A 26,265-nucleotide genomic window follows, 5' to 3' on the forward strand; every position below is an offset into this window, starting at 1 on the left:
TACTCAAAAACATAATTTAAAATGTATATTAAAGAAAAAAATTAAATCTAATATATCAAATAGTCATTTCCTGTGATTTGACTGATTAATCAGCTAATTGTTGAAGCAGTACTTGTATTTAGTAATTTTATTTATCACCAAACATAATGTTTTAAAAACTCGTTGGGTTGACCCAATGATGTTGGGTTATCGCTTTTTTAAAAAATCTCAATTTGTGAAGTAACTTAAGCTATCAGATAAACTGAGTGGAGTAAAAAGTACAATATTTTCCAGTGAAATGTAGTGGAGTAAAAGTACAAAGTGTCATGAAAAAAAATACTCAAGTACAAGTACTACAAATTTATATTCAAGTAAAGTACTTGAGTAAATGTACTTAGTTACATTCCACCACTGATCCTGCCAAATTAAAATGGGAACAATTGGTATTCATAAGGATGTCTGATTTGATGTCTCCAGGACACACACCAAATATATATTCACAAAAGCCTGAAATTCACTTGCTACAGTTATTTCAGCGTTGATAATTTTATTTGGATCAAGGAAGTTTGAAATCTATTAAAATATTTCATTTTTGTGGAATATAATGAAAAAAAAGCTGAATATGACTTGAATGACGTAAAACCTGATGGGAGATTGATGATGTGAATTCCTCAAAGAGGAGCGGTTCGATGAAGGTGTCCTGAAATTTACAAACAAAAACTAGATCAGAAATTGTGACGTGATTCCTTTCCACATACTACTATTACAAGATACCAACCAGTGTTTGCTGAAGGACAGGTCAGGAGGGTACCGGATCGTCTGTGGGGCTGCATGGCCACCCGTCCAACTGGTAGGCTGGAAGACAGTTGATGTACCCTGGAGCCTTTCTTACGGTGTGTACTGGCATGATCCTTGAGCCAAATGTCATATAAGCTCTCAGAAAGGATGGGTAAAATTATTTAAGGACCAATATCGCTGTGTTTCTTCCATACAGACCTGGCTGAGTGACTCAAACTTGATGAATCTCACGACAACTAAACTTTGCCCTCAAACACACATTAATTGACTGAACACTTCCTCTGAGGCAGTCTCATTATTTCTACTTTATCTTGAGTTGTTGGATTAGGGGTTAGGGTTACTACATATCAATGCTGAGACTATTTATTTCTAAAATCTGACAAGGCTGAAAAATGAGCCACTCTACATAGAGGTATGCAGAAAGAATATGCACCTCGGCATTTAAAAAAGACTATGCAAAAAGGCCGAATACCAACAAATATAAATCATCTCCAAAAAAAACTTTAATGATGAAGAATACTTGCGTCTATAAACCTGGGCAATAAAGCAAAAAGTGAAAGACTTCTTGAGGTGTTTGAAGGATATTGGCGGTGACAGGCAGGTAGAGGATGTCTGTCTCAGTGTTGATGATGATATCTTGGGAGATACTCTTCTTTGCATCTGCCTCTCCTGCTTGGACTGCACGCATGGCAAACAGCTGAACCTGCAGTTCAACATGCAAACCTGCAGCCACCTGGACAAGCAAACAGCACGCTGCATCTGAGTTTCTCAACAGCATCAGTAAGAGGGATATGATAACTTTTCTTGTGTCTTCTTGTGTCAATATTTAATCGTTATATCCTATTAAGAACTTACAGGTCCAGGATTATAGATGACCCGGAGGCCTGAAGCAAAAGGAGGCTGTTTCACATGGAACCTTGCAGAGAAATAGATCGAAACAAACCGTAAATAGTCAATGTCAAAGTTTTCCCTTTGGACTTGAAGGTGACCCACAAATCGCCTGCACCTATCCACAGCACTCTTTTTTTCCCCAACATACTGAAGGACATTTTAAAAGCAGTTGTGAGGATGCAATTAAAATAATACTTCTTTTCAATATTTCGTGGTTTCAAAGACTACATTTGCATCCATTTATCCACACTTCCATCGATCCATAATCAGTCGTTTTACCTGCAGGTGTCAACACCCACATTCTTCATCACCACAGTAATGGTCGAGGAGGTGCCCTCCTGCAGTGTGCCAAAGTCAACACTGGGCGGGAGCAGCTGGAATCCCCTCATGATGACATTAGGATCGGTCAGAGAAATAGTTCGACACCTTCTCCTCACCGGCTCTTCCACTGACAGGAACTGCAGTCAGGGACACAGACACAGTGAAGTGTGAATGCTTGTGTGAACTCTGTGTGTGTGCAGAATGATAGACAGAGAAGCATGTGTACAGGCAGGTGTCCACATGTGGAACAGGAAGCCATTTTTTTTTTTAATTGCATGATTACAGGGTATTCAGGGCAAAATGGGTCACATCACTGATCATGAGCCACACAGCTGAAAAAATGAAGTCACTGCATTTTTCCGACATGTTTACAATGGCATATATCAACCTCTAGATGTCCTTTTAGGATATGTTTAATATTTATAGATAACATGTCAAACCTAGAAACATTTCAGCAGTATACAATACAAAATGTTACATAAAAATACAAACCTATTCTGTACTTACATTATGTTTAATGTATATAACATTTGATACCTTTATTTTCCTTTTTTATTGACAAAGTACATTTTCATGCATGTAATGGATTAAAAGTGGCAGTTCAAAAATAATATAAATAATGGTAAAAATATGAATGTTTGATTGTAAAATAATTTAAGGCATTTTAAATACGATAGAAATTAGAATTAAATCGATCAATGCAGCTACTCAAATGTGATTTTTTTCTAAAGCAATCATTTTTATTGGGGACATTTTTACATGCAATGATAAACTGCAAAATAAGGTTTTTCATATGAATGTTTTGGTACCTGTTGATTTGGTACACTGCGGGGTTTAGAGCTGAGGATAGAGTTTGGTAGTCTGACATTAGTCCTCCTGGGCTTTCCAGTCACATCCACCTGGACTGACTGACATCGCCCAGTTGAACCCCTCAGACTGCTTTCACCTGGCAAAGACACACATACACACACACACACACACACACACACACACACACAAAAACATGGACATTCATCTATTCATGCTATTTAAAGTGCTCAGTCCCTTTAACCTGTATAACAATCAGCCTGTAATTTTAGTCACTATGCGTCCCTCTGCTGACCAGTGACTGAATGTAACAAAGTACATTTACTCATCACCCATGAAAACTGAGGTTACTTTTATGTTACCTGAGTATTTTATTCTCATGCCACTTTACATTCCTACTCCACTCCACTTCAGAGGGAAATATTGCACTTTGTACTCCACTACTCTAACTAGATAACTTCTTTATAAGATGTATGTGCATGAACCATGAGCAAATATACAAGTGCAACTGAAACAACTCGTCTATTAATTAGAAAATCAATTTGCAACTATTTGTATAACTGTGTAAGTCATTTTTCAGGCAAAAACATTTCATGTTTCCAGCTACTGATATATGTGTGAGCACTTGCTGCTTTTCTTTTTAATTATATTTATTTATGAAACTTATTCAAACCTTTTTGCATGTGCATTTTTAACTGTAATACTCCAATACATTTTCTTGATTAAGAATGTTTGGTGCATCTGGAGTTGACTTATCTTATATTTTCTCTTACCAGAACATTAAGAGAAAATATATGAGATATTAGAGAATGATGCCTCAATGAGGCCCAATGATTGTTTATCATATACGTTCTTGAAGATCACAGCTACCACCTGAAAATGAATAACATTCGTAGCTTTTGCCAGGATTCTACATCTTTGCACCACAAAATGGGACAGGTTAATGTACTTTCTTGCTCGATGATGCTTTAAATAGAATTCAGACCATGCCCTCAAAATGTCCCTGCAATATTCAGTGTAGTTACTGACTGATCACGCTCTTCCTGTGCTTCTTGCTAATCGCGATAGCGAAATAGCGATTTGAGTTAATTCTGCTCTGCACTGGCATTTCACACATTACTGATGAGGTCACGGATTGGGAAATTAGTTCTAGCAAAGGACAGCAGAGGAAGGCTGAGAACAAACCAGCAGTCTGAGGCGTGGGGTTGGTGGGTCTTTTTTCAAGCATCCTGCCACTTCCTCCTGCATGACTAGGAACAAAACACCAAGAGAGGTCAAGCTGTGTTGCAACAGCAAATGTAAGCATCATTTAACAAGCCATGTATGTGAACACGTGAATTTTGTGAATTTTGTGAATTTTGTGAATTTTGTGAACAAGTTAAGAGCAAAATAAAACAAAAAACAATATAAATTTCTCTTAATTACCTTGCAGACTGAGAGGGTGTTGGGTTTAAGGGCCGTGGGGCTGCAGATACAAACACAAATGTGGTTTATGTAGTATGAATGTTAATTTAATCAACAGTGAACGGTTCCTATGTGCTTCTAATGTCGCTTCAATATAAAATTAAAAAGTTATTTAAATTAAGCCTCAGTTTCTTTGTTTGGGTTCCCAAAAAGACATCCTTGACATTGAGTTTCATCTGATTAGCTCCTTGTAAATAGTGACAATAGGATAACTTACTGCTCTCTTGCGGGGCATCTTCCAGGACAGCCTCACCACTGTCTGACTTGGGGATCGGAGGGAGATCCATGGACAGACTCCTCATGTCTGGTGCTTGGTCCTTCTGGAAAACAAGCAGTACACTGAATCTCTATGAAAAAATAGAAATGGTGAATCAATGTGTGTTAAGACTTAAAGGTGCCATACTGTAAAAAGTCATAATTCCATGTTTTTTTTTAACCCTTTGAAACTAAGTAAATTGGCTTGATTTCGTTCAAAAATATAGAAAGAAGGCAATGAGTCATGAAAGAAGAACTGACCCAAAAATTAGCAAAAAAAAGCCATATAAAGTTATAATAATTTTGTAACATAATTTCATATATGTAATTATGATCATTAGAAAAATATGTAATTATATGATAATTACATATCTAGCTTTTTCCTTTTCTCCCTAGGCATTTTTCTCTACCTTTTTAAAAGTCATTTTCTAAATCTACTAATTTATTGCAATCCGTAGAACATTTCTTACCAAGTTACTGATTGTCATTTTTCTCATGTTTTTGAATGAAATTACATCAATTTGCCCCAGGCTAAAAGGCTAAATACTTGTGAGAGGTACCTAAAAGCAGTACAAGAGAATTGATGTTGCTCCAATTTTTAAACGGTGAATTATAAAGCAGGTTAAGGTGCTATATAAATGAGAGTAAAATGCTCAATCCACAGAGATATGCGCATCCATATTAAGAAAACATTCCTTTAAATGATCTGTAAGGACTTCTGTGAAGCTATGATGTCACAACTATACTATATAAAGGTAGAAACTGGTGCTACAGTGCCATTACAGTCATTTCCCTGCTGCAATGACAGTGCAGAGACACCGAAAACACAGATGTGGAAGACACGAGGACACTGACCAAAATCTGACCAAATCAGAGCAGGCTTGGCTTTTTCTGGAGGCTAGCTTAAAGAGACAGGTGTTTAAACAAAGTGTCTCAGACAGAGGGTGAATACAGGTATATTCAGGAAAACATTATGAGCATAATAAAGAGTTTTTTTGAACATTAAAACATGTAAACATGTTCTAGCAGAAACCCAAAATACAAGTATTAATCTGAAATTGAGCACAATATGGGACCTTTAAGGACCTTATCATTTATCATATTAATGCCGACATACAATAATTACATTTTAGAAGGTTTGTTTAAATACAATACACATGGTACACTGAAGTGAACACATACAGTACCTGGTATAACTCAATATTTTCTGGGTGAAAAAAAGGAACAATGTTTTTCTTCCTCAGAGCCTCTCTGTAAGTGTGCTCTTCACACAGCTCCCGTCTGAAACACACACGCACACAGGGAAAATTACTGATGAGTTCATGGTTACTACAGCAAATACAATGTACTCCAGCCATTGTAATACCATCATTTCCCACTTCATGTCCTTTATTCATCCTACACCCTTCGTTTAGATGTACTGCAGTAAAAGCAGTAGATGCTGTAGTTAGGTCGTAAATAATTTCTTTCAAAGGAGAATCACAGCAGCAGCCAAAAAGAAAATGACGCACTAAAAGCCCACTTACACAACACCAAAGTGACTGGTAATTGTATGTTGTGAGTAGTAAGTATAATAAGTATATGGCAGAGCAAAACAAGGTTAACTTGCTAAAGCTAATACATGTCAAGGTTATGGTTAACTCTTCACATGAAATCACATAATAGTGCAAGAAAGAAACCTGTATTTACCGGTACTGTGCAAGTCTTTCAGTCCATTTTGATTCCTTTCCATGAGTAAAACTGAACAGCAGAATGGGTTTAAGAGGATATTAATACAGCTTCAAATGTATTCAAATATATGGAACAGTCACTTCAGGGACACTTTATGTTCTCTATTCATGCATGCCATTACAATCTCTCCAACCTGTCACTAGCTACTGTGGCTGTGTCTTCTGAATCATCTGACTGCTCATTTGGGTCTCCGACTCCTTGGCTGTACAAATTGGCGATGTCTACTGTGGAGACACACAGAAGAAAAAGTGTACATTTGCCAACAGTGTTCTAAGCCCTAAACACCAAACAAAAACTATAAAACTTTTACTATTGTACTTTACTCCTCTAAATATTTAAAGCAATACTGTACCCACCAAATGATCCTTTATTTATATAAATTACTCACCTTGTTTTTTGGTAAATAAAGACTCTAGAAACTGAGAAAAAGCTTAAGGAATTAAAGTCACAGGGGTCCATGTCTAACAACAAGAAATCTATATCAAAACATCTGTTTGCAAACTCTCACACAATTCATGCAGTATAATACAAGTTTCATTTATCCAGTCATATGCTCAGTATTTCAGAGACAGAATGCACTTTGCAATAGAAAACTGAAACTAAAAGTGAAACTTATCAATGCTCTTTTCAAAGCCTTTTAAAAAACTGTAATTTCTCTCGCTGAACTCAGGAGCTGCTGGTCTACTGCAGGCTCACTCAGTTAGTTTGTTTGCGTTATCGTGTGACTTTTGTCATTCAAAGGGTTAGTTTGTATTCAGCCTTGTCACACAATAACAAGCTACCAATAGAGGCAGTGGTACACCAGCAACCCTCATGTTCAGTGAGGTAAAATTACTGTATTTGTCAATAGAGTCTGGTTTTGAAGAGAGACTCGTTTAAGTTTCACTTTTAGTTGAGTTTCCCATTTAAAAGGGCTCTCTGTGCTGGAAGCACTGAGAATATGACAGCGTAAGGAAGAGACAGATTATAATGTACAAGGTGTTAGAGAACTAATAAACAGATGTTTTGTTATAGTTGTACTGTTGACTTCACCTCATCAACAATTATTTCCGTTTTTGGAATCTTCATTCACTGGAGGCATGCAATAAAAATGTTTTCTTCACAAATCAGCATAAACTAAGGTGGGTAACTGATATAAATAATGTTATTTGGGAGGTGAAGTCTTCCTTTAACCTTGAAACCTCCACTGTCATTTTTACTTTAACGCAAAAGAGCACTCGAATGCGCACTTAGTTTTTACTCATTAATAGAGCCTATTTTATTCATTTTATTTCCACACACTTACTACATTTTCATTTGATGAGTCAAAAATGATAACAATTAAATAGGTATGCTTAATTAGTTAAAACTGAAGAAACAAAGGGAACTCTTATTTCAGTGGGCTCGTCACAAAATACTCTGTTCAAACACAACCTACAAAACTACAAAAGGTAGTCACCCACCTGAAGTCCTCTTGTCAAAGGTGTTACCTGCACCCTCTTCTTCTGCAAAAGACTATTAAATACATTATTATTGTCATTATTATTATTATTTGTAATCATTAATTGTTATCATTATTTGTATAATTTTCTATTCCTGTATTCAGTTGGGAAAGATTCTCATTGTAAAGTCCGCTTGCCTATTAAACTCTATCAGACAAAATACAAAGAGGTAGGAATATACTTATTGTGCATTATGCTGTGTTTGTGTATGTTTGTGTATGTGTGCTGACCAGGACTAGATTGAGCAGATCACTTGCATGAACACTCTCCTCCTCAGGTCGAGGGTCTTTGATTTTCATCTCCTCTGATCGCTGTTCCCTCTCCATCAAACTCTCGATGTATTCCTGCAGCCAAAGCAACAGTTCAACATTTGTCAGGATCCTGCAGAATGTGTTGTTACGCTCAAAGCAGAATACTCAACAATGTATCAGCCTTTCAAAGCAGAAGTATTGCAGAAAGATGTTTCAAAGATGCCTCGCTTTACCGTGCCAAAAATCACATAACCACCACCGATCAGGCCTTGTTATATCACAGGCCTTTCAGAGAGGAGTGGTGTTGGTTCAAATGCAAGACGTTTTCGTTAATTTGCCTCAGTATTTAACCCTCTGAAATCTCGAGCAACATCACTTTTTCTTGTGTTGCTTTCAGACGCGTTTCACAAGTATTTTAAGTCACTGAACCCTGAGCAAACCAGTGAGGTTTCTTTCAAATACACAGGAAAAAAAGGCAATGAACAACGTGGTAAGAAATATTGCACAAATTCCAAGAAATAAGTAGATTTAGAAAAGCTAGGAAACATTATCTAGGGAAAATACAAAGCTAGAGAAAAAAAACTATATTTAAAATTATCATAATTACATATATATCTAAATCTAACGGTCTTGTTTGCCTGTGTTTGTTTATATTTTTTACTTTTTTAATTCTTTTATTTTATCTAATTTTCAGGTATGTGTCTTGTACTTTTTCCTAATTTCTCGCTAATTTTTGGCACATTTCTTCTTTTGTTGTGCATTGCGTTATTCCCATGTTTTTGAAATAAATCGCAGACATTTACCTTCAGTCGTGTGTCTACTGTGTTTCTGAGTGGTGAAGTGAATGGTCGGTGCTGATACAGTTCCCTCATCTCCAGGACTTTAGGGCAGCTCCTTACAGGTTCACGCTGTGCTGCGGAAAAAACAGACCTCTCTCTCAAAGTCAAACCTTTTCCCATGTCAGTTCCAAATGGAGGACCTGGACTCTTCTTCTGAAATAGAAAGAAATGCAGAGAGAGGGAAATGTCAGTGTTAGGCCTGAGTGTGTTGTGTGTACATGTACAGTATGTATATATGTTCAGACACGTACCTCTGTTCTGGGAAAGTCATGCCAGCTGCGATTTCTGAGGTTTGGAGGGGTGATGTCAGGGTTCTGTTTCCCGAGCAACCACTGGGACCACACACTCCGGTGGCCGGGCTTTAGGATGGTGATGCCAAACTCATCTGAAACAGTAATAAAGACAAATTTCAAATTATTTTCTATAGATTTAGATGCCTTAATTCTTCTGTTGATAGAATCGAAAAAGTGTTCTCAGCTAATTAAATGCAGGGAATGAAAAAAAAATGCTTTTAACTAGAATGTGGCTAGATCAAATTATGATAGTTTGAAATTATGAAGTTGATGTTGATTTAATCACGAAAAATTTCTATTTTTTTGTGTTATGTTCTTTATTTTAGGAATATTCAAAACCTTGTGTGTCTGGCAGCGGTTCCTTCAGCAGTGCTATGGTAGGGTCAGAGTATGCCTGGTAGAGCATCTCCTCTACGGTTTGAGAGCTCAGCAGTTCAGTGCCAGAGCCATCCTCATGCACCAGAAACAACCTGGAACACACCATGAGCTTTTGTGATGTTGACCATCCAGTTCAAACAATTGTCAGTTTTCTGTTTGAAACAAAAACAAAAGAAATAGTACAGTGCATGGAAAGAAGCCCACCTGGGACAATGTTCTCTGTGTATTACATTGACCCCTGCCATTTCTCTATCTTCCTCCTCCTCTGGCTCCTCTTCATCCTGTTTAAATGTGCTTGGAGCAGGGCTACAGTTCAACACTGATACCTGTCCATCTTCCATCACCTGTAACACACGCAGCAAGTTCAGAACAAATCTGAAGAAGCAGTTCACTGATGGAAAGATGGTTTACAAAACTGGGAAATAAAGATGCAATTGCAATTGCCAGATAAAATATGTTTTGAAAAACATTTGAGAACATTTGAGATTCTGGTTTATATTTGATCAGCACTGCTCAAATATCCCGTTGATCTAAGTTTTTTCAGCCCCCATTTTCCCAATACAGGCATTCACTTCCTGTTTACAAATTCTCATAAACAGCCAAACAGTGCACAAAAATATTACTGTAAAGAGATTTTAGGCAAGAAAAATATGCAATACAGTAACAGAATCTTGATTTAGATTTCATCACTGCCTTGATTTCCAGTTTGGTCCGAGTTTAGGAGCGAGAGAGAGAGAGACAAAAAGAGGGCTGGGTTTCTCTCTCGATCTGCTTATGTATTTTTTGTGTCTGTGGTGGCGGGTGCACAAAAATACAGAAGTGCAATCTGTAGTTTGAGCAACAGCCCCAGAGCCAGCGAAAATCCAGTGGATTATGTGAAATGCATCACCCCACAGATTTGAGCTGGGAGATCTGAGCACTAGTAAAATGTAGGGAAATTTACCAGTTCATTTATACACATATGATCCACATTGTTAAAATACAAAGCTGGTTGAAACTTGGTTAAATATCCCTTAAAAAATGCATGAGCTATGTATCACCACATAATCTGATACTAATGCTTTTTTTCCAGTGTTATATCATGACTTTTTTTTTTTTTCACATAACAGGCTGTCTCAACATCCCCTTCTGGACATGTGCTTTTGAATTAGTTGTTAAATTCTGAAAATAGGAACTCAATCTAATAAAACATTAACCAGGGATTGAAAGATGATTGGTGGCTATGATGGTGGGAGCACTCTGAATAAGTGGAGTCTTAAGGTAAGATCCAAGATGAATTCAAATATATTTTCAGTTTGTTGTTATTTATCGGTGCTAATACAAAGAGGTTTGTAATGTAAGTGTAGGTTGTGTCTTTGCTTTGGTGTCTTTCTCTCTGGCTGAAAAAGATAACTCATTGAGACTATGAAGGTCTGTCTCTAAGATGTAAATTCTCACTGTCTATGAGTTCTTGCCACAAACATTTGTATGATGGCACGAAGGCGTCTACATAATCCTGACCTGGAAATGGTTCCCATCGGGGTCTGTAACATCACAGGCCACTTTGTCTGTGTGACTCATGGCGTAACTTCCTGATTGGTTTGTGGGAGTCCCACCCTTTGGGTTGGACATCATAAGTGGGTCGGACGAATATATACACTTTCCATCACTTTGGATCTGCAAGAGCCCAACACTGGATGGGAATACCTTGGATAAACAAGCACGCACACAAACAAACACAAATAAACATGCATGTATGTAAAATGTGCAAGTGTGTATTAATCTATGATTTTGTGCACTAGAGTACCTTTAGTGCCATCTGCTGGTAATTTTAAGACTGACACTGTGTCAGACAGCACAAAATCATTTGAAAGATGCTATAATCATATAAAGCCCCACACATAATATCTTAAAACTACATTAACCCACACCTGATAGGCTCCTTGGTTGTTCCCAGTGACGACAGTTCCATCTGCTAAAATGACGTGAGCTGTGTGTCGCTCTGGGTACATCACCACTGTGGCGCAGCCTTCCCTCTCCACCAACACCACCCGCTCCTTAGAAGATACACTCCCCTGATCATTGTCACATGCACTCCTTTTACTGATTTCAGCCACAGTATCTTCTGCAAACACGATATCCTCGCCATTCTTATACACATTACTTTCCCTTTCATCGCATACATGCCCACACTCATTTAACTGTATACAGGCACGTGCAGCACCCTCCTTATCACATGCTCTGTCGCCGCTAATCTCTTCTCCATTGCCAGAAGTATCCTGGATGTGCATGTTCTCATTAATGCTGTCCGCACAGCGAGTGACACACACACACTCAGTGCAGACACATGCACATTCAGAAGTTGATAGGGTCACACTCTCAGGCTGCTCCCCTGGAAAGTTAACAGACATAAGGACTCAGGTCAGATTAAAAATAACAATTTAATTTAAAGATTAAGTGTATGTTATTGAGTTTGTGTGTGGTGAATATTATCTATGTCTACGTCAGTAAAGATCTGTCTGTTTGCTGTGTGTGCACTTCAGAGTGTGTACACTGTATGCTGGTCACCTGTTTGCAGTAGGATGTGCTCCGGTGTGCTTTGGGGTCTGTCTTGGTAGAGACTGGTGATTCTGGTTCCATCTGCATGCTCTACACTCAGAGACCTGTCTGGATGCTGGACAGAAACCACCAAATCCTCTCTACTAAGCATTACCTGACACAGAAGGAGAAAGGGTTAAAAATCGGGAAAACCCGTGAAAATCAGGAGTGATGCTCAGACAAAGACTAAATATTGAAAGATTAACATCAAAATATTATTGTCTAATTAACTGTGAAACCTTAAATACAACTTGAATAACATGATAGTGGTGACATCATATTCTTACCTCATGGGTGATGGGGTCTGTAGCCTTGAAGGCGAGGAGAGGCGTGGTGGGTATGTGTTTATGTGTAGTCCCCACAGTGTGGATGCGAGCTCCAGATGGAGTTGTAGTTAACCAGCACCCTCTCTGATAATCAGCGTTCTCTGAGCTCTGCTCTGTACAGACACACAGAAAAACAAAGACAAGGACTATGAGTAATTGAAAGTAGTACTTAATCGTCCTCACAGCAGGAGCCTATTACGTTCATTAGGTGTTTTGTATTCAGAAGTGCTGCACTCTAACCTTTCTTGTTGTCCTCAGTTTCTTGAGAGGTGTTTTCCCTCTTAACCTCAGAGTCAGGAACCCAGACCGGACCAGAATCCTGGCTGAAGCTGACCGCGCCATCTGCAAACAGAACCTGCAGTGCACATGTAGTTTGTGTGCTTGTGTATCATAAGAGTTAGAATTAGTTCAGCTCTGCCTGTACAACCTGTATTGTAACTTGTGGATTCCACAATGACTAGCGGTGTGATGATTAGAGGTAAGCTACTGGGGATCCTAACAAATAAACCTGTGCAACAAATAAGTTTTACATTTGCTGGTATGCCTGTCTCAATACTATATATGAACATGTGTGTCCAGTATGTTTACCTCTGTGGACCCGTCTCTCATGTATCGGATCACAGCTCCCTGGCTGGTGATGTTGCGAGACAGTTCTTTGGAGAGGGAAGGGTCCTGAAGCTGCCCTGCAACTCCTCTACCATGAAGAGGAAAGCTCTGTTTCACCAACATGCCCTGCTCTTCAGAGGACACTCCTGGACACACAAACACACATACAAGTCATGTTATAAATATCTAAGAATGACTATAATGTGTAGATACATTCTTGAGAATGTAGTAGTTATAGAATAGCAAGCTCAAATTTCAACAGAAACGTATTGCCGTCTGCAGCTGAATTCCAAATGTAGTGGCAAGATAGCGGTTACATTTAGGTGTGGTAGATTTACAGACAAATGTCTCAGGGCCATTTCAGTTGATTGTTATTCTCACTCCATAGTTACACCTGTAAAAGTACACTTGTGAGGATACACACACCTGGATATGAAAGTGCATGACTGACCTTGTGTATCCTCTCGCAGAAATTGTAGCAGCAGGCCATTAGGAACAGACAGGTTCAGACTGTTGAATGGACTTAATGGCAATGATGACTGGCCTTCGCACACCTTAGACTACACACAATCATACAAAAGATTAACATGCACACATGGAATGAGCAATACACTAATAGCATAAGCTCAAAACTACTTTTTTTTGTGTTTAGATGGTTTAACTACTTCATATAGAGGTCTGAGGGCAATTCAACTATATTTTCTTGGTTCAAATTTTGTGCATGTACACATACATTCACTTGTGCAATCATGTGCATGTATATGAAACCTTGGACTGGGAGGCAACTGAATTCAGGTCTGTCCCCTTGGAGTGGTGAGTGGAGGATGAGAGAGGGATGGGGGCAATTGTGGAGGTTTCTGGGGCCCCTCCTTCTGTTACCTGGGGACCTGCTAGAGCATCAACAAACAGAAACACAGTTAATACTGCCTGTACTATGAAGACATTCAACAAAAAGAATATTCAGAGCACTGAGATTATGGACCCTTTAATGATCATATTTGACCTATTAATTCAAAAAGTAAAGATTAAAATATCTAAATACAGATTAAAACTTATATTAGGCTAGAAGTGTAGCACCTCTGTATTCTCCCGTGGAACCATAGAAGCTGTATGAGAGATAGAGTCCATTGTCTAACACTGCTGAGAGGGAGCCCTGCTTCATCTCCACAGGCTCTGACACTGAAAAGGAGATGCATGTGCGCGCGTGCACGCACGTACACGCACATGCACAAACACGAACACGAACACGAACACAAACACACACACACACACAGAAGCACTATCAGGTCATCTTGGTTTGTTCATCAGTATAATCCGTGAAATTACATTAACATTTTTGCGAGGACAGATAAAAAGAATCCTAAAATTACAAAAGAAGCCCTCTGGATACAGAGCGCTGCTTCATCTGTAGTATGGTGTCATTTTTACCTTTGAAATCTTCCTTTCTGCCACTGTTTTCTTTGTCTTGGGGCTGAGGGGGAGGTTTTACTGGATATACAACAATGTGGTTGATGTGTGTGTAGAAATGATGCCCATCCTTCTTCACAGCCACCTTCATGAGGCTGGAACCTGGAGTGAAAACCGAACAGAATGAACTTTTCGTGATCTTACTACTTACACTTACAATGACTGAATATCCCCAATTAAGCAGCACAGATAATAAACTTCCGCCTTTAGAAGCGCATGCAGATTTGGAGCATTTTCGTCCACCTTTGTCTCAATACCTTCAACAAAGCTGATATTCTCCACAGTGATGTGTCCTCCATCTGAAGGGAAAAGGTCCTGGCGACGACCTGACACACAGATCAACTTTCCATCCATGCTGTAGCCTGTGAAGCCCTTTAAATTCATGCACACACAGACACACAGATGATTACTTTTCAGCATTTCTCTTTGATCTGATGTGATGGTATTAATCATAATCAGCCCTGTTAAGATATGCCGTCTACACTAGCCTCTGCTGAAGAAATGGCAAAGTACTATCAAACAGTTTATTTTCTGATGCAAATATGAACTTAGTTTATTAATAGTTATTAATAGTTTTGTGTGTGTTCACCCACATTAAAGGGCTCCTCTGTCAGATGCAGGTCTTTGTTTTCCTCCACAGGTGGAGCTGTGGTAGTGACGGACTCTGTGGGAGTCTGGGCCGTGCTGCCTGCTGTCTCTCGTCTGCTCTTCTTGCCACTAGACAAAGTTTTACTTTTTCTGTTGTCTGTCGACTTAGCCTCCTCCTTTTGCTGCTTGCCTTTTGGTGCATTCTCCTTCTTTGATTTTTTAGCCATCTCGTCCTCCTTTAGTTGCTCCTGCTCCAACTTCCAGGCCTGTAACATCATGCACTCACTGAAATACACTGCTGTCATTACTGTATCGTTGCTAACTTATCAAGAGTGTACCCTGCTCTCGCCCAGTGTCTGCTGGGATCAGCTCCCGCCAACTGCAATAGTCTATGGATTTGTAGGTACAGATAATGGATGAGTGCATTTAGTGGATAGCTCGATAAATCATATTTGAGTATAAGATTCTGTAATTACTAACAGATTTCTGAAGAGGGTCCAAAGATTTACTGCAACACTAGTCAAAGACCAGAACTGTGTAAGTGAATGTTCATGTGTTAGTTGCTACTGACTTTAAGAGACCCTTTTCTGATCACTGGCTCCATAGTGTCCTCCTCCTCTGCAGAATCTGTAGCCTTTTCACCTAGTCCAGGAATAAAACAAACATTGTATTTGTATGGTGGTTAAGCAGAGTCATATGGCCATAGCTTTATGTTGATATCTGCAGTACCTTTTGGAGACTCAGCAGGGCTGAGATTTCTGAGTTGCCTTTCTTCTCTCTTTAATTCTTCCTCTTTTGTCCAATCCGAAATGCTATCTGCAACATGCTCCAGGTACTTCCTATCAGAAAGTAACAACATTTTAATCCTTTGAAACCTGGATTGATATCAGTTTCTTGTGCTGCATTCAGATGCCTTTCACAAGCTATTTAACTCTTTGAAACGTGTCAATTGTTTTTATTTCTTTCTAAAGCATTGACCAACTTGGCAATAAATGTCCCACAAATTGCATGGAATTAGTAAAAGGTGACAAGGAAATAATCTCAAAATGTGTTTTATAAAGATGGCAGTATTATTAGAAAATGATCCAGAAAATAGAGAAAATTTTGAGAAAACTATCTCTATAACGATAATTTTACATTTAAAATTATGCTACAGAAATAAATATAATAAATACATAAAATAAATATTGTGCGTATATATATATATATATATATATATATATATATATATATATATATATATATATATATATATATATATATATATTTTTTTTTTTTTTTTTTTTTTTTTTTTAACTTATGTCATCAAAGAAATCAAAGTGTTAAATTCTATGTAACACTCCACATATGTACAAAATTTTACTGCCACATTATACATGCTTAAGCCTGATTTAAAAAAAAGGTGCGGTGCAATTAGTAACTCTAGTTTGCTGCCACAGAGAAGATCCATATAAGTCTAATGATTTAGCTTATTCTTTTGCTTTATCATATTGGGGAAATAAGCGCATTACTATTAATGTCCTGTGAGGAGAGAACTCGCATTCTGACCTGAACTTCACATCAGTGTGAATGGCTACATCCCAGAACTCCCTGCAATGACGATCAGGGCTCATTGGATTATGACAAAAAATGTACAGGATGTTGTTATGACTTCCTCTGAAGGTGTCCATGCAGCGGTATTCTTCAGAGGCTAACTGGAGTACCTACACATAAAGACAATGACATTTGTATGTGCAAAATTGAAAGAATATTAAATATACAAGGGTTTTTTTATGCAAGAAAGGTCACCTGTGGGAAGACAGAGGCACTGTGGTGTTCAGTATAGTGCCAGTCAAACAGAGATCTCAGCCTACATTTCTGAAGATCAGATAAATCCAGCTGGCTACACACTCTCCCACTGATCTGCTGGAGAGATAACAACAAGCAACATCATTGGCAGGAAAATCAGACCAACTATTCAATTATTATAGCATGCAAAAATGTAGTATGTAGTATGAACATAGAAGCAATACCTCTGTGTTACCAGGATCCTCAGTGGGACCTACAGTTGAAATAAATCATGAGTTACCCTTAAGCCAGTTGTATGTAATATGTTATATGTGAGCCAACACAGCAACAGACCTTTAGTCCGTAGGTTATTAAGCTGCACTTTAGCAAAGAATAGCGGGTTGTCCCAAGGGATAATTGTGGGTGTCTGTTGCGTTTGCTGGGAGGGTTTCAGGGTTCCCAGTGGTCCAGAAGAATTCAGTAGTACACCCTTTTGGTCCAGCCTGGTCAGTGGCATACTCTCAAAAACACTCTGATGAATGAGACGCTCCAACTCCAGCCATGACACAACATCTGTGGGATATGGGACAATATAATATCATTTTGAAGTTGATAAATCCAGAGCTTTTTCCAAGAAATGTATACTAACAACCTCTAACTGTGAGTAATTGACTATATGGACCAATAAAGTAAACAAAAAAAACAAAAACAGAACAACAAGTTGAAAAAAAATTCTAAGAGAGCTACACGTAAATTAACAACGGCCATGGATTTACTGAGCTAAGGTATGTAGCTGGTTTCTGACCATCCGTGCAGTAGTGCTGTAGCTGCTGTTTGATTGCCATCCAACTGGACTTGCTGTCTCTCTGCTGAGCCACATAGTTGATCAGCTCCCACACTGGAGACAGCCTCATCATGGACAACTCTACTTCTGTTGGGTCAAAACCCTGAACCACCTAAAAGAAGCACATGTGCACATACAAACACAAATTATATAAAAGGTGAGAAGGGAGCCAAAATTACTCAAACTATACAATCTATTTTTAACCCAAATGCCAAACTCCACATGGATGACAAAAAGAATCCATTATCCATGATCCAATCCATTCCACTGTAAACATAAAGAAATCTACTTGCACTAGTATCCCTCAAGCGCAGTGCCCTCTCATCATGGTGTCGGATAACTAAAGGGTGCTTAAACTTCTTCTGCGTCTCCTCTGCTCCAAACTTCTCCACAAGTCGCTACCACAAAAGAAAAAACAGACAAATGAGTGAGTAATGTCATTATCTGCCATGTTTTGAAACACTCTTGAGCCACAGGGTGCACAAACATACACATCATACCTCTATACCTGCTTTGGAGTCCAGAGAAAAAAAGTGAAAGAAAGGAATATATAACATACAATGAAACTTGTCCCTATGACACCAGTTGACTTAGTCAAAGAGCTGTAAATGTTGAATCTGTCTGCCATAATCACTATGAAGAAATATCATATTTAAGGAAAACATATTCAGAATCAATGCTCCCTGTAAGTTGAGGGATGGTTTATAAACATCTATAGTAATTTAGTTTTTTAACATTTTGTTGCACTTTATTATACAGTGTTCACCCCCTGTGTATACTTATCTACTGAGATTATAGCACCATCTGCTGGACAAAAAATGTAAGTATTTGTAGCCCAGCTGTGCTCGACAGTATTTGTAGTCAGCAAGAGAAATCAATCACTTACAGTCCCTGGCTCCTCCAATTGCTCAAGTCTAAGTGTCCTTGGGCAAGATACTGAATCTCAAATTGCTATCCACATCGACATGTGAATGGGTTTGAATGTTAACCCAGTTATTTTCTGTTCTTAATAATTTTGAGACTATTTCTCCTGAAACAGTGTCTAAGATGGTTTTAGCTCCTAACATCTGAACTTTTTTAAGATCTGTTGGTAATACAATGCTGACTACTGTTAATTTGCCTCACCTTAGTGTTGTGGTTAAAGCTCTATTTAAGAAATGACATCTTGATCCAGGGTCTCTTCTTATGATATTGACCAAACCATTCTTTTCAAATGTATTATAAAGAGTTGTGTCATGGCAACTTTTGGCCCACATGGTCAAAAGTTATATTTTTGAAACATTTTTCGGTCAGCTTTCAGGGCCTGCTTTCACTCCACTGGAACTGCTCTTACTGAAGAGGTGAATGATTTTCTGCTTACTATGAATTCAGACTCCACTTCTATGCATCTATTATTGGACCTCAGTGCAGCTTTTGACACCACTGATCATTTGCATTGTATCTTTCTAACCCTCTGTTTGTTTTGATCCTATGAACACATGAACGTCCGAGCTGTGTGCCTATCTCATTCTCTCTTCTGCCTCTCTCTCCCTATTTTCTCTTCCCTGTCCTCCGTTTTTACTCAGGCTTCTTTGTGCTGGACTATCAGGCATACCGGGACCTTTAATTTTAAAATGCAAAAGGCATAAAATGGCTCACTACAATTTAAAGCATGTCTCATGTTTAAAGATCAGGCTTTTTATGGAACAAAACATTACTAGGGTTGCATGATGAAATATAAAAATAGCAAAAGGAAATGGAGACAGATCATCTCTTCCATGTTTTCCCTCCATTCAGGAAGCAAATATTACCCCATCCCCCGCCCACGTCACGTCTAAGCCCACCCTACTCTGTCTCTACTGCAGGGACAGCGCTCTCAACGTCACACTGGGGCTGGTAGGGATTGGCTCTTGTGCTCCAAGCAACTGGCCATGCCCACTGAATCACAGGCCACTTTTTTAGCCCTCCCCCCAGCATAAAGAATGTGCTGCATTGGCCGGGAATCGAACCCGGGCCTCCCGCGTGGCAGGCGAGAATTCTACCACTGAACCACCAATGCTGCATGTAAGACCACTGGAAGCATCTGAATTTTTTCAATATTTCTGGGTCACAGACAGCACATTTCTGAAGGTGTGTGTTTTTTGATGTTTGCATATTATACCTTCTTGTCTTCTTCAGTGTGTACTGTAGTCAGCAAGCTATTCAACATGTGGCTTCTGTCCTCTTTTGTGTGCACCACAGGCAGGAAGCTTTGGAGCATGAGGCTCACCAGCTCAAAGTCTAACCCAGGACCAACATGAGGTTTGGGCTCTTCTGTTGCAGGGGACGGGTTGGACACAGACTGCTCCATTGAAATTACAACCTAAACACACAAATGCACAGAGATGGGAGAAAAAGGATTGAACCACCCAAGCAAGGCCATAATACGCTATCTAATATCAGAGTACAAAGAGCATACATTTGTAGTGTTCTATTGCCAATCACAAAGACACTTATCTGCTGACTATATTTCACCCTAATTACTGATGTCATACACTGACTATACACTCACAATATTCACACACCTGTTCCAGCATACAGTGCATGATTAAAGGCACAGAGCAGGCTTCAGGGGGAACCAGGTCAAGTAGGGTGCTGTAGTAACGCATGTCGACATCTGTGGAGAGAGGAGGCTGCACGATGTCTGTTCACAAAGACAAGAGGTCAGAACAGAGAGGAGGGTCAGTTGTCATTCTAGTCTGAGTTTTTAATTTAAACACAGACTAGAATATGTCCAAAATCCACAATTGAACCAAAAGATTTTGCCTTGGTCTGGTGGGTTTTCGTCCCGCACCGATTTCTTCTTGGAGCGTGGGGTCAAGGGGGGCGGGGGCGGCTCAGTCTGGCACAAGAAACACACACAAAGGAGAAGAAGAAAACATCTATCCTGATCCCCAAGGGAAAATTCAATTCATTTTACTCTGTTGTCATTTACACATTACATACACAACATACACAAACATGCATAAGCAGGACCTGTACACAGGCATTAAATAGAGATGTCAGCACGAGACAGACACCACAGTGGGTTCTGTGCCTTGCTCAAGAGCCCTTTGGCAGAGCCAAGGAGGCAAATATAGCCTCTCAAAGCCAACAGTCTAGACTCCATACCTGGTCCATACGGGGACTTGAACCTGTGACCCTCCAGTTCCAAAGCTAGGTCACTATAGACTGCTGCCAAAAAAGTAATACGTTTCAAGATATTTGAGCTATGGACCCAATAAACAGTCATGTAATTACTGTTAACTGGGTACTGTTGAGGCTGGTTGAGGCGGCCAATAAGGACAGTGAAAGAATTAGGTTCCAGAGACGGGAAAGTGTTCAGCTGGTTTGTATTTGTGTGTGACATCTGTGGATCGATAGACAAATAAAGAGCGGGTCATCCACAAGTCAGAGGGTGGGTGGTTCAATCCCCAGCTCCTTCAGTCTGCATGTTGAAGTATCCTTGGGGAAGATACTAAACCCCAAATTTCTCCTAATGGCTGTTCCGTTGGTGTGATTGTAAATGAATACTTAAAAACTCAGTAGCAAGTGGCACCTTAAACGGTAACCCTGGCCACCAGTTTATGAATGTATAGATGAGACAAGTAGTGTAAAAGTACTTTGAGGGGTTGAACAACAAGACAAGCGGTATACAAGTGCAGGTCCATTAACCATTTACCAACAATTCACTCTGGCCTCTCGAATATGAATGCTGTTTTCTGTGATAGTGAACTGAGTATCTGGGTTTTGGACTACTGGTCTCAGGTTTCCTGCACCTTAAGGCAAGTTAGATTTAATACTTTGTAAGACTTTTAAAATGCTACTTGGGATGAAATTTAAGACCAAGTTTACAACAACCAGAATTGGAGTAACATTAACCAACACTTTTTCACTTAGGGTACAGGACAATTGTGTGTTTATGGTAACATAAAACATGATGTTTTGGGTCTACTGAAAAAGATCTGGTTAGAACTGAGAAATAGCTAGCATTTGTCGGTGGGTTTCTTGGAGATTTTGTTTTCCACGCTCTGCATGTGGGATTCTACAGCCTTCATTCCCATCTTGACAACTTTAAAAAGAGGGATTCTTTAAAACAAAACATATTTTTTTAAAATAGATTTTACAAATTATTCTGAGATTTTACAGAGCAATGTCAGAAAAATACTCATACAACCCTACTGCCAATGAGGGAGCATTTGTAAGAGTTTTGAATGACTGATGTAAGTCATTTAATACCAATTGAGGCCATATTTGTAGGAAAATTAATTCAGTGCCTTTTAAGGAACCCTGACTGGTCTACAAAACAAGTCATTTAAACATGTCACCTTGGACTTTGGGGAAGTGTCATGGCCTTAGACCAAACAATTAGTCTGCAGTGAGGGCTACAATGCCAGGCAGGGCTGAAGCTTTCATCCTTCCCTGATTTTTACTTCACACAAGAGCCATCACTGTCCAAACCAAATTAACTAATAGGATTAAAGTGTCAATGTCACCATCACTGAACACTGCCTTGTATACATGGGCTCCGCGGCAGCTGCAGCAGCCCCAAAGGCCTGATAAATATAGCGTCACCTTCCTAAGCCTCTTATTGTGAAGTGGAGGCCCTCTAAGGGGAAACAGCAGAGTGGCGCAGCGGAAGCGTGCTGGGCCCATAACCCAGAGGTCGATGGATCGAAACCATCCTCTGCTATGAGAACACCTTTTTACAAGTAAACTAAGTACCATTCATATTTTTCACTTTTTTTCTGGCATTTTACTAACAAAAAATGTTTTTTATTATTGAGAAAATAACCAGCAGATAATCAGTCAGAGTCCTATTGTGTGGCCATATTGACTGACATTCATGTGTGTGTATAAATGTACCTCTGCAGGATGTGGATCCAACCCAATGACAGTGGGTACACTGATGAGTTTGATGTTGTCTAGATAGAGCTGATGTTGCCTGCGCCAGTCCAGACAGTCGTAGATGAGACTGGCCACAACCTCAAAGATTCTGCTTCCCATCTCCAGCTGGACACACAGTGCACCCACACACAGATTAGGATTCAAATTCAAAATCAAGACAAAGAATGTGTGAAAGTGACTGATTAACAAACATAAAAAGACAGAGACAGTGAGAAAGACAGTAAAAGAAGGACATTGAGAATGATCAAAGAGGGAATAGCAAAAGTCTGTTAAAATCTAAAATCTGTCAGGCCCATCTCACCTCAGCCTCAGGGTCATTTGTGTGAAAAGGAGGCTGCAGATCTGGGACAGTGGAGCTGAGCTGAACAACATCATGGAGCTTGGACTCTGGTGGCCCACTGTCCAAAACTGGTCTCAGACCTGACCAAAATAACTCCATCTTCCTGGCCTGCGCAGCTACCTCTACATAACCATGAAACTCTAACACACACAAAGGAAAATATGATGTAATATTATTAACAGCATACAAAATTATAAAATTAAGGGTCAACTGATGGGTTTGAATTTATGTAAAATCTATCACACAGTTTTGATGTGCCTTATTCGGCGATTACTGTATACTGAAGGCCCTTTACCTGCATCCAAAACTGGAGTGGCTCTCAGGCTATGCTCATTGCCCTCACATGATGGTTGTTGCTGCTGTCTGTCAGAAGTTTGTGTCTGCTCTGAGCACAATTTAATGACATTGACTACATGTACGCCAATAGTATCGAGCGCCCCAACCAGGTGGGGCTGATAGAAGCCCAGCAGCAGGATGTAGTGTTGAGGGCCATCCTGTGGTTCGTCATCTATGCACAGAAATACACAACACCCACACTGGCTTGATCCAATATTATGTGTAACTTCTTTCTCTCTCATTCACAAACACATACACACTACCATTAGATACTATAGAAGTAGGAGGTGCAAGCCAAAGATATGCTGTGCATTTACAGCATTTTCACACAGTTGGTTTTCACTTATATTTTTACCTATGAACTTTGGTGGCTCAACATCATCCCTGCGTTTGAGCTTGGTCTTTTCCTTGGAAGGTGTCACAGGTGAGTGTGAACTCTTTCCTTTTTTGTCTGAGACTTTGGCCCCTGCTTTGTCCTTGCCAGCAGAGTAAGGACCAGTCTTTGCCTTCTCCTCTTCAGCCTTTAACAGATGTGGACAAAAATGACAAAACAGGACCCTGAGAAAAATCCCATTATTTTTTTCCTCTATTCAACTCTGAGTGACACTAAAGCCTGTATTGGACGGATTCAAAAGCTCACTTCAACAATACGAAAGCCTGTGTGAAAATCCACTCCATTTTAATATTGTTACTAAATTCTAATAATAAATACAAAGAATCATATATATGAAGAAACACCTGCTCAGCTGCCCTCCTCTGCTGATCATTGGCTTTAATCTGTAGCAGCTGGAACTTCAGCATTTTTGCCATCAGGTCACAAGGAATCTCTTCTCCTGCATCCAGCAGAGCCTTAGCAGGCTCTGCAACCTACATGAGACACAAACATCCCAAGATTCTTTTAGACAATCAGAAGACACTGACAGACAGATAAACAATGTTAAAAACCCGTGTTCACAAGCCTACCTCATAGAATGGGGGAGCATCTTCAGGTCTCTTTGCTTTGGGATTCCCCAGTTCATGGATCTGTAATGAAGTCAGACAGGCAAACATTTTCATTTGACAAAATAGTTTCTGGTGCTTCACTCAGTAGATTAGCTGATGAAAATTTACACTGACATCACATAAACATAAACTAGCCATTCCTGCCATTGTAAATACTTTGAGAAGGGCAACCAAAGATGCAAATTGTTATAAGATCTAACAGAAACAGATAAGTGTGGAGTACTCAGTACATGTCTGAAAGCCTAGAGATATTTAGATTGTAACTAAAATAAGTTTACAAATTTGGAACTAATTATTGTCAAAGAAAATGTGAGAAATTTAACATTTCTTTTAACAGATTTTAAAGATGTGTAAGTGACATAAAGACAAAAAAGGTTTAAATTGACAGGGTTCAGTTCTGTTCATTTCATATGATTTCGTCAACTGCATCAGTTTTGTTTGTTTAGTGACAGTTTTAGTAGTGTAGTGATAGCAGTAAGAGCTCTACAAAAATACAAGAGACCATAATTATAAAAATAACTTGAATCGCAATACCTTGGCAAGAGTGCTGTCCCAGGTCAACAAGCTGAAAAGTCTACGTAGTGGTTTCTGTACGGCCAAGGATAAGGCCTGTGTCAGTTCCTCATCCTCTGAATTTTTCCCAACCACCATAGACACACAGGCTTGCCATGACTCCTGTAAAGTGCATCAGAATATCAGGACAATATGTGTTAATATTTTGCATCCAAGTGAACAACCACAGGTTACACTGTTTTCACAACACACTTATCCCTAGTTGCATTATTTAATGAAAAGCTGGATTTACACTAACTAAACAAACGATTCAGGGACGCTGTGCATCACATGACTTCTACTGATAGAATAAATTAGACGTTACTCACAGAAACACTTAAAATGCTGCAATGTAAGAAAGCAGCAAAGCCATAGTTAAACCTAGTAGCAAGTTTTACTGGTGCCATAAATTAACTTCAATTAAGAAATAAGGATTTCCGGTTTGGACGTCTTACCTTCTAAATAAAAGAATAGTGATTTACTGTTGTAATGCATTTTAAACACGTTAAATTCTGGTGACCAATGCCAGAGGAAGTATGTTCAGCAACACACGTTTCACTTGATAACCAAGTGACATTGTTAACGTCATTAAAATGATCAAAATGCGAAGTTTGGAGGGTAATGCCCCATTTTAAATCTAAAGAGTAAACAAGTAAACTGCTGCTAGCTAAATTGCACAACAGTTACCTAGCAGCGAGTTAAAAAAAAAGTGGACTAGTTAACGTTACTATGAGTAGCCAAGTCATAAACCCCCCACAAGTTTCACTTTATAAGTTGAAAGATAAATGTTTTTAACACATGAATTGAGTTACACCAAAGAAGGAGTTCACTGAGATAACAAACCTCTTCAAACTGTGCCCTTATGAGACCAGCCTCCCAGTTCTTGTTGCCAGCTGCGGCTCCTGAAGCACTCGACTTTTTGGCTGAGCCCCTTTTAGCTGCTTTTGGCGGCATTGTCACTCAGTGACAATTATCTAAATAAACAAGAACACCAAATGTTGAGGCAGTTTTGTAGTTATCTGGGGTAAAAACCTCTTAAAGCTGGTTAAAAACTTCAAATTAGTCGTCCGTCAGCATTGTCTAGTGCTTGTGTTGCCACCAGCAACCGCGAGCACACCGGTGTCAAATTTCACAAATTACCCTTCCTGTAAACTTTCAAAACAAAAGCATGGCAATAGCAATTCAAAAGTTTTTAAAAAAGTAAGTAAAACACTTCATTTACGTGTAGCAAAATTTATCACAGCATGATATCCCTGTCAGCAATAAAAAAAAAATGTTTAAGGGACTGTACTTTACTTAATGTGGGTTTTTTTTGTTTTGTTTTGTTTGTTTGTTTGTTTGTTTGTTTGTTTGTTTGTTTGTTTGTTTTTAATATCATAACCCTCCCTGGAACTACAAATATTTTTCCTTGAGGCTCCGTGAGTGACTGGGGGGGGGGGGTCATGAACTTAGCTCGACCATAATTAT

At 39.1% G+C, this 26,265-nt stretch overlaps 1 protein-coding gene and 2 non-coding genes across 3 annotated transcripts; 1 reads left to right on the forward strand and 2 right to left on the reverse strand.

Moving 5' to 3' along the window:
- Positions 1 to 581: 581 nt before the first annotated feature.
- spag17 (sperm associated antigen 17) lies at positions 582 to 25,841 on the reverse strand. Its single transcript, XM_042512414.1, has 49 exons — positions 25,642 to 25,841; positions 24,781 to 24,921; positions 24,208 to 24,267; positions 23,983 to 24,111; positions 23,600 to 23,765; positions 23,204 to 23,416; positions 22,870 to 23,048; positions 22,527 to 22,673; positions 20,448 to 20,523; positions 20,207 to 20,325; positions 19,804 to 20,004; positions 17,957 to 18,061; positions 17,625 to 17,775; positions 17,174 to 17,392; positions 17,065 to 17,093; positions 16,841 to 16,957; positions 16,601 to 16,755; positions 15,782 to 15,891; positions 15,624 to 15,694; positions 15,058 to 15,318; positions 14,722 to 14,836; positions 14,426 to 14,566; positions 14,075 to 14,176; positions 13,766 to 13,887; positions 13,449 to 13,557; positions 12,980 to 13,143; positions 12,632 to 12,746; positions 12,353 to 12,504; positions 12,036 to 12,180; positions 11,399 to 11,859; positions 10,989 to 11,174; positions 9,693 to 9,832; positions 9,450 to 9,580; positions 9,069 to 9,202; positions 8,782 to 8,970; positions 7,958 to 8,071; positions 7,689 to 7,740; positions 6,380 to 6,470; positions 6,205 to 6,255; positions 5,703 to 5,796; positions 4,478 to 4,580; positions 4,222 to 4,261; positions 3,982 to 4,046; positions 2,799 to 2,935; positions 1,948 to 2,126; positions 1,633 to 1,693; positions 1,363 to 1,510; positions 758 to 928; positions 582 to 679 (listed from the first exon to the last, which is right to left on the reverse strand). Exons 1-49 carry the CDS (start codon positions 25,750 to 25,752, stop codon positions 651 to 653), a joined length of 6,501 nt encoding a protein of 2,166 aa, XP_042368348.1. The 5' UTR covers positions 25,753 to 25,841; the 3' UTR covers positions 582 to 650.
- Positions 19,631 to 19,701, reverse strand: trnag-gcc. The gene has a single exon. It is a non-coding gene; the product is annotated as a tRNA-Gly (tRNA).
- On the forward strand, positions 22,282 to 22,353 carry trnam-cau. Its single transcript has one exon. It is a non-coding gene; the product is annotated as a tRNA-Met (tRNA).
- Positions 25,842 to 26,265: the final 424 nt, after the last annotated feature.

Source organism: Plectropomus leopardus, chromosome 23 (genome assembly GCF_008729295.1).
Source record: "Plectropomus leopardus isolate mb chromosome 23, YSFRI_Pleo_2.0, whole genome shotgun sequence".
Classification (NCBI taxonomy): Eukaryota; Metazoa; Chordata; class Actinopteri; order Perciformes; family Serranidae; genus Plectropomus; species Plectropomus leopardus.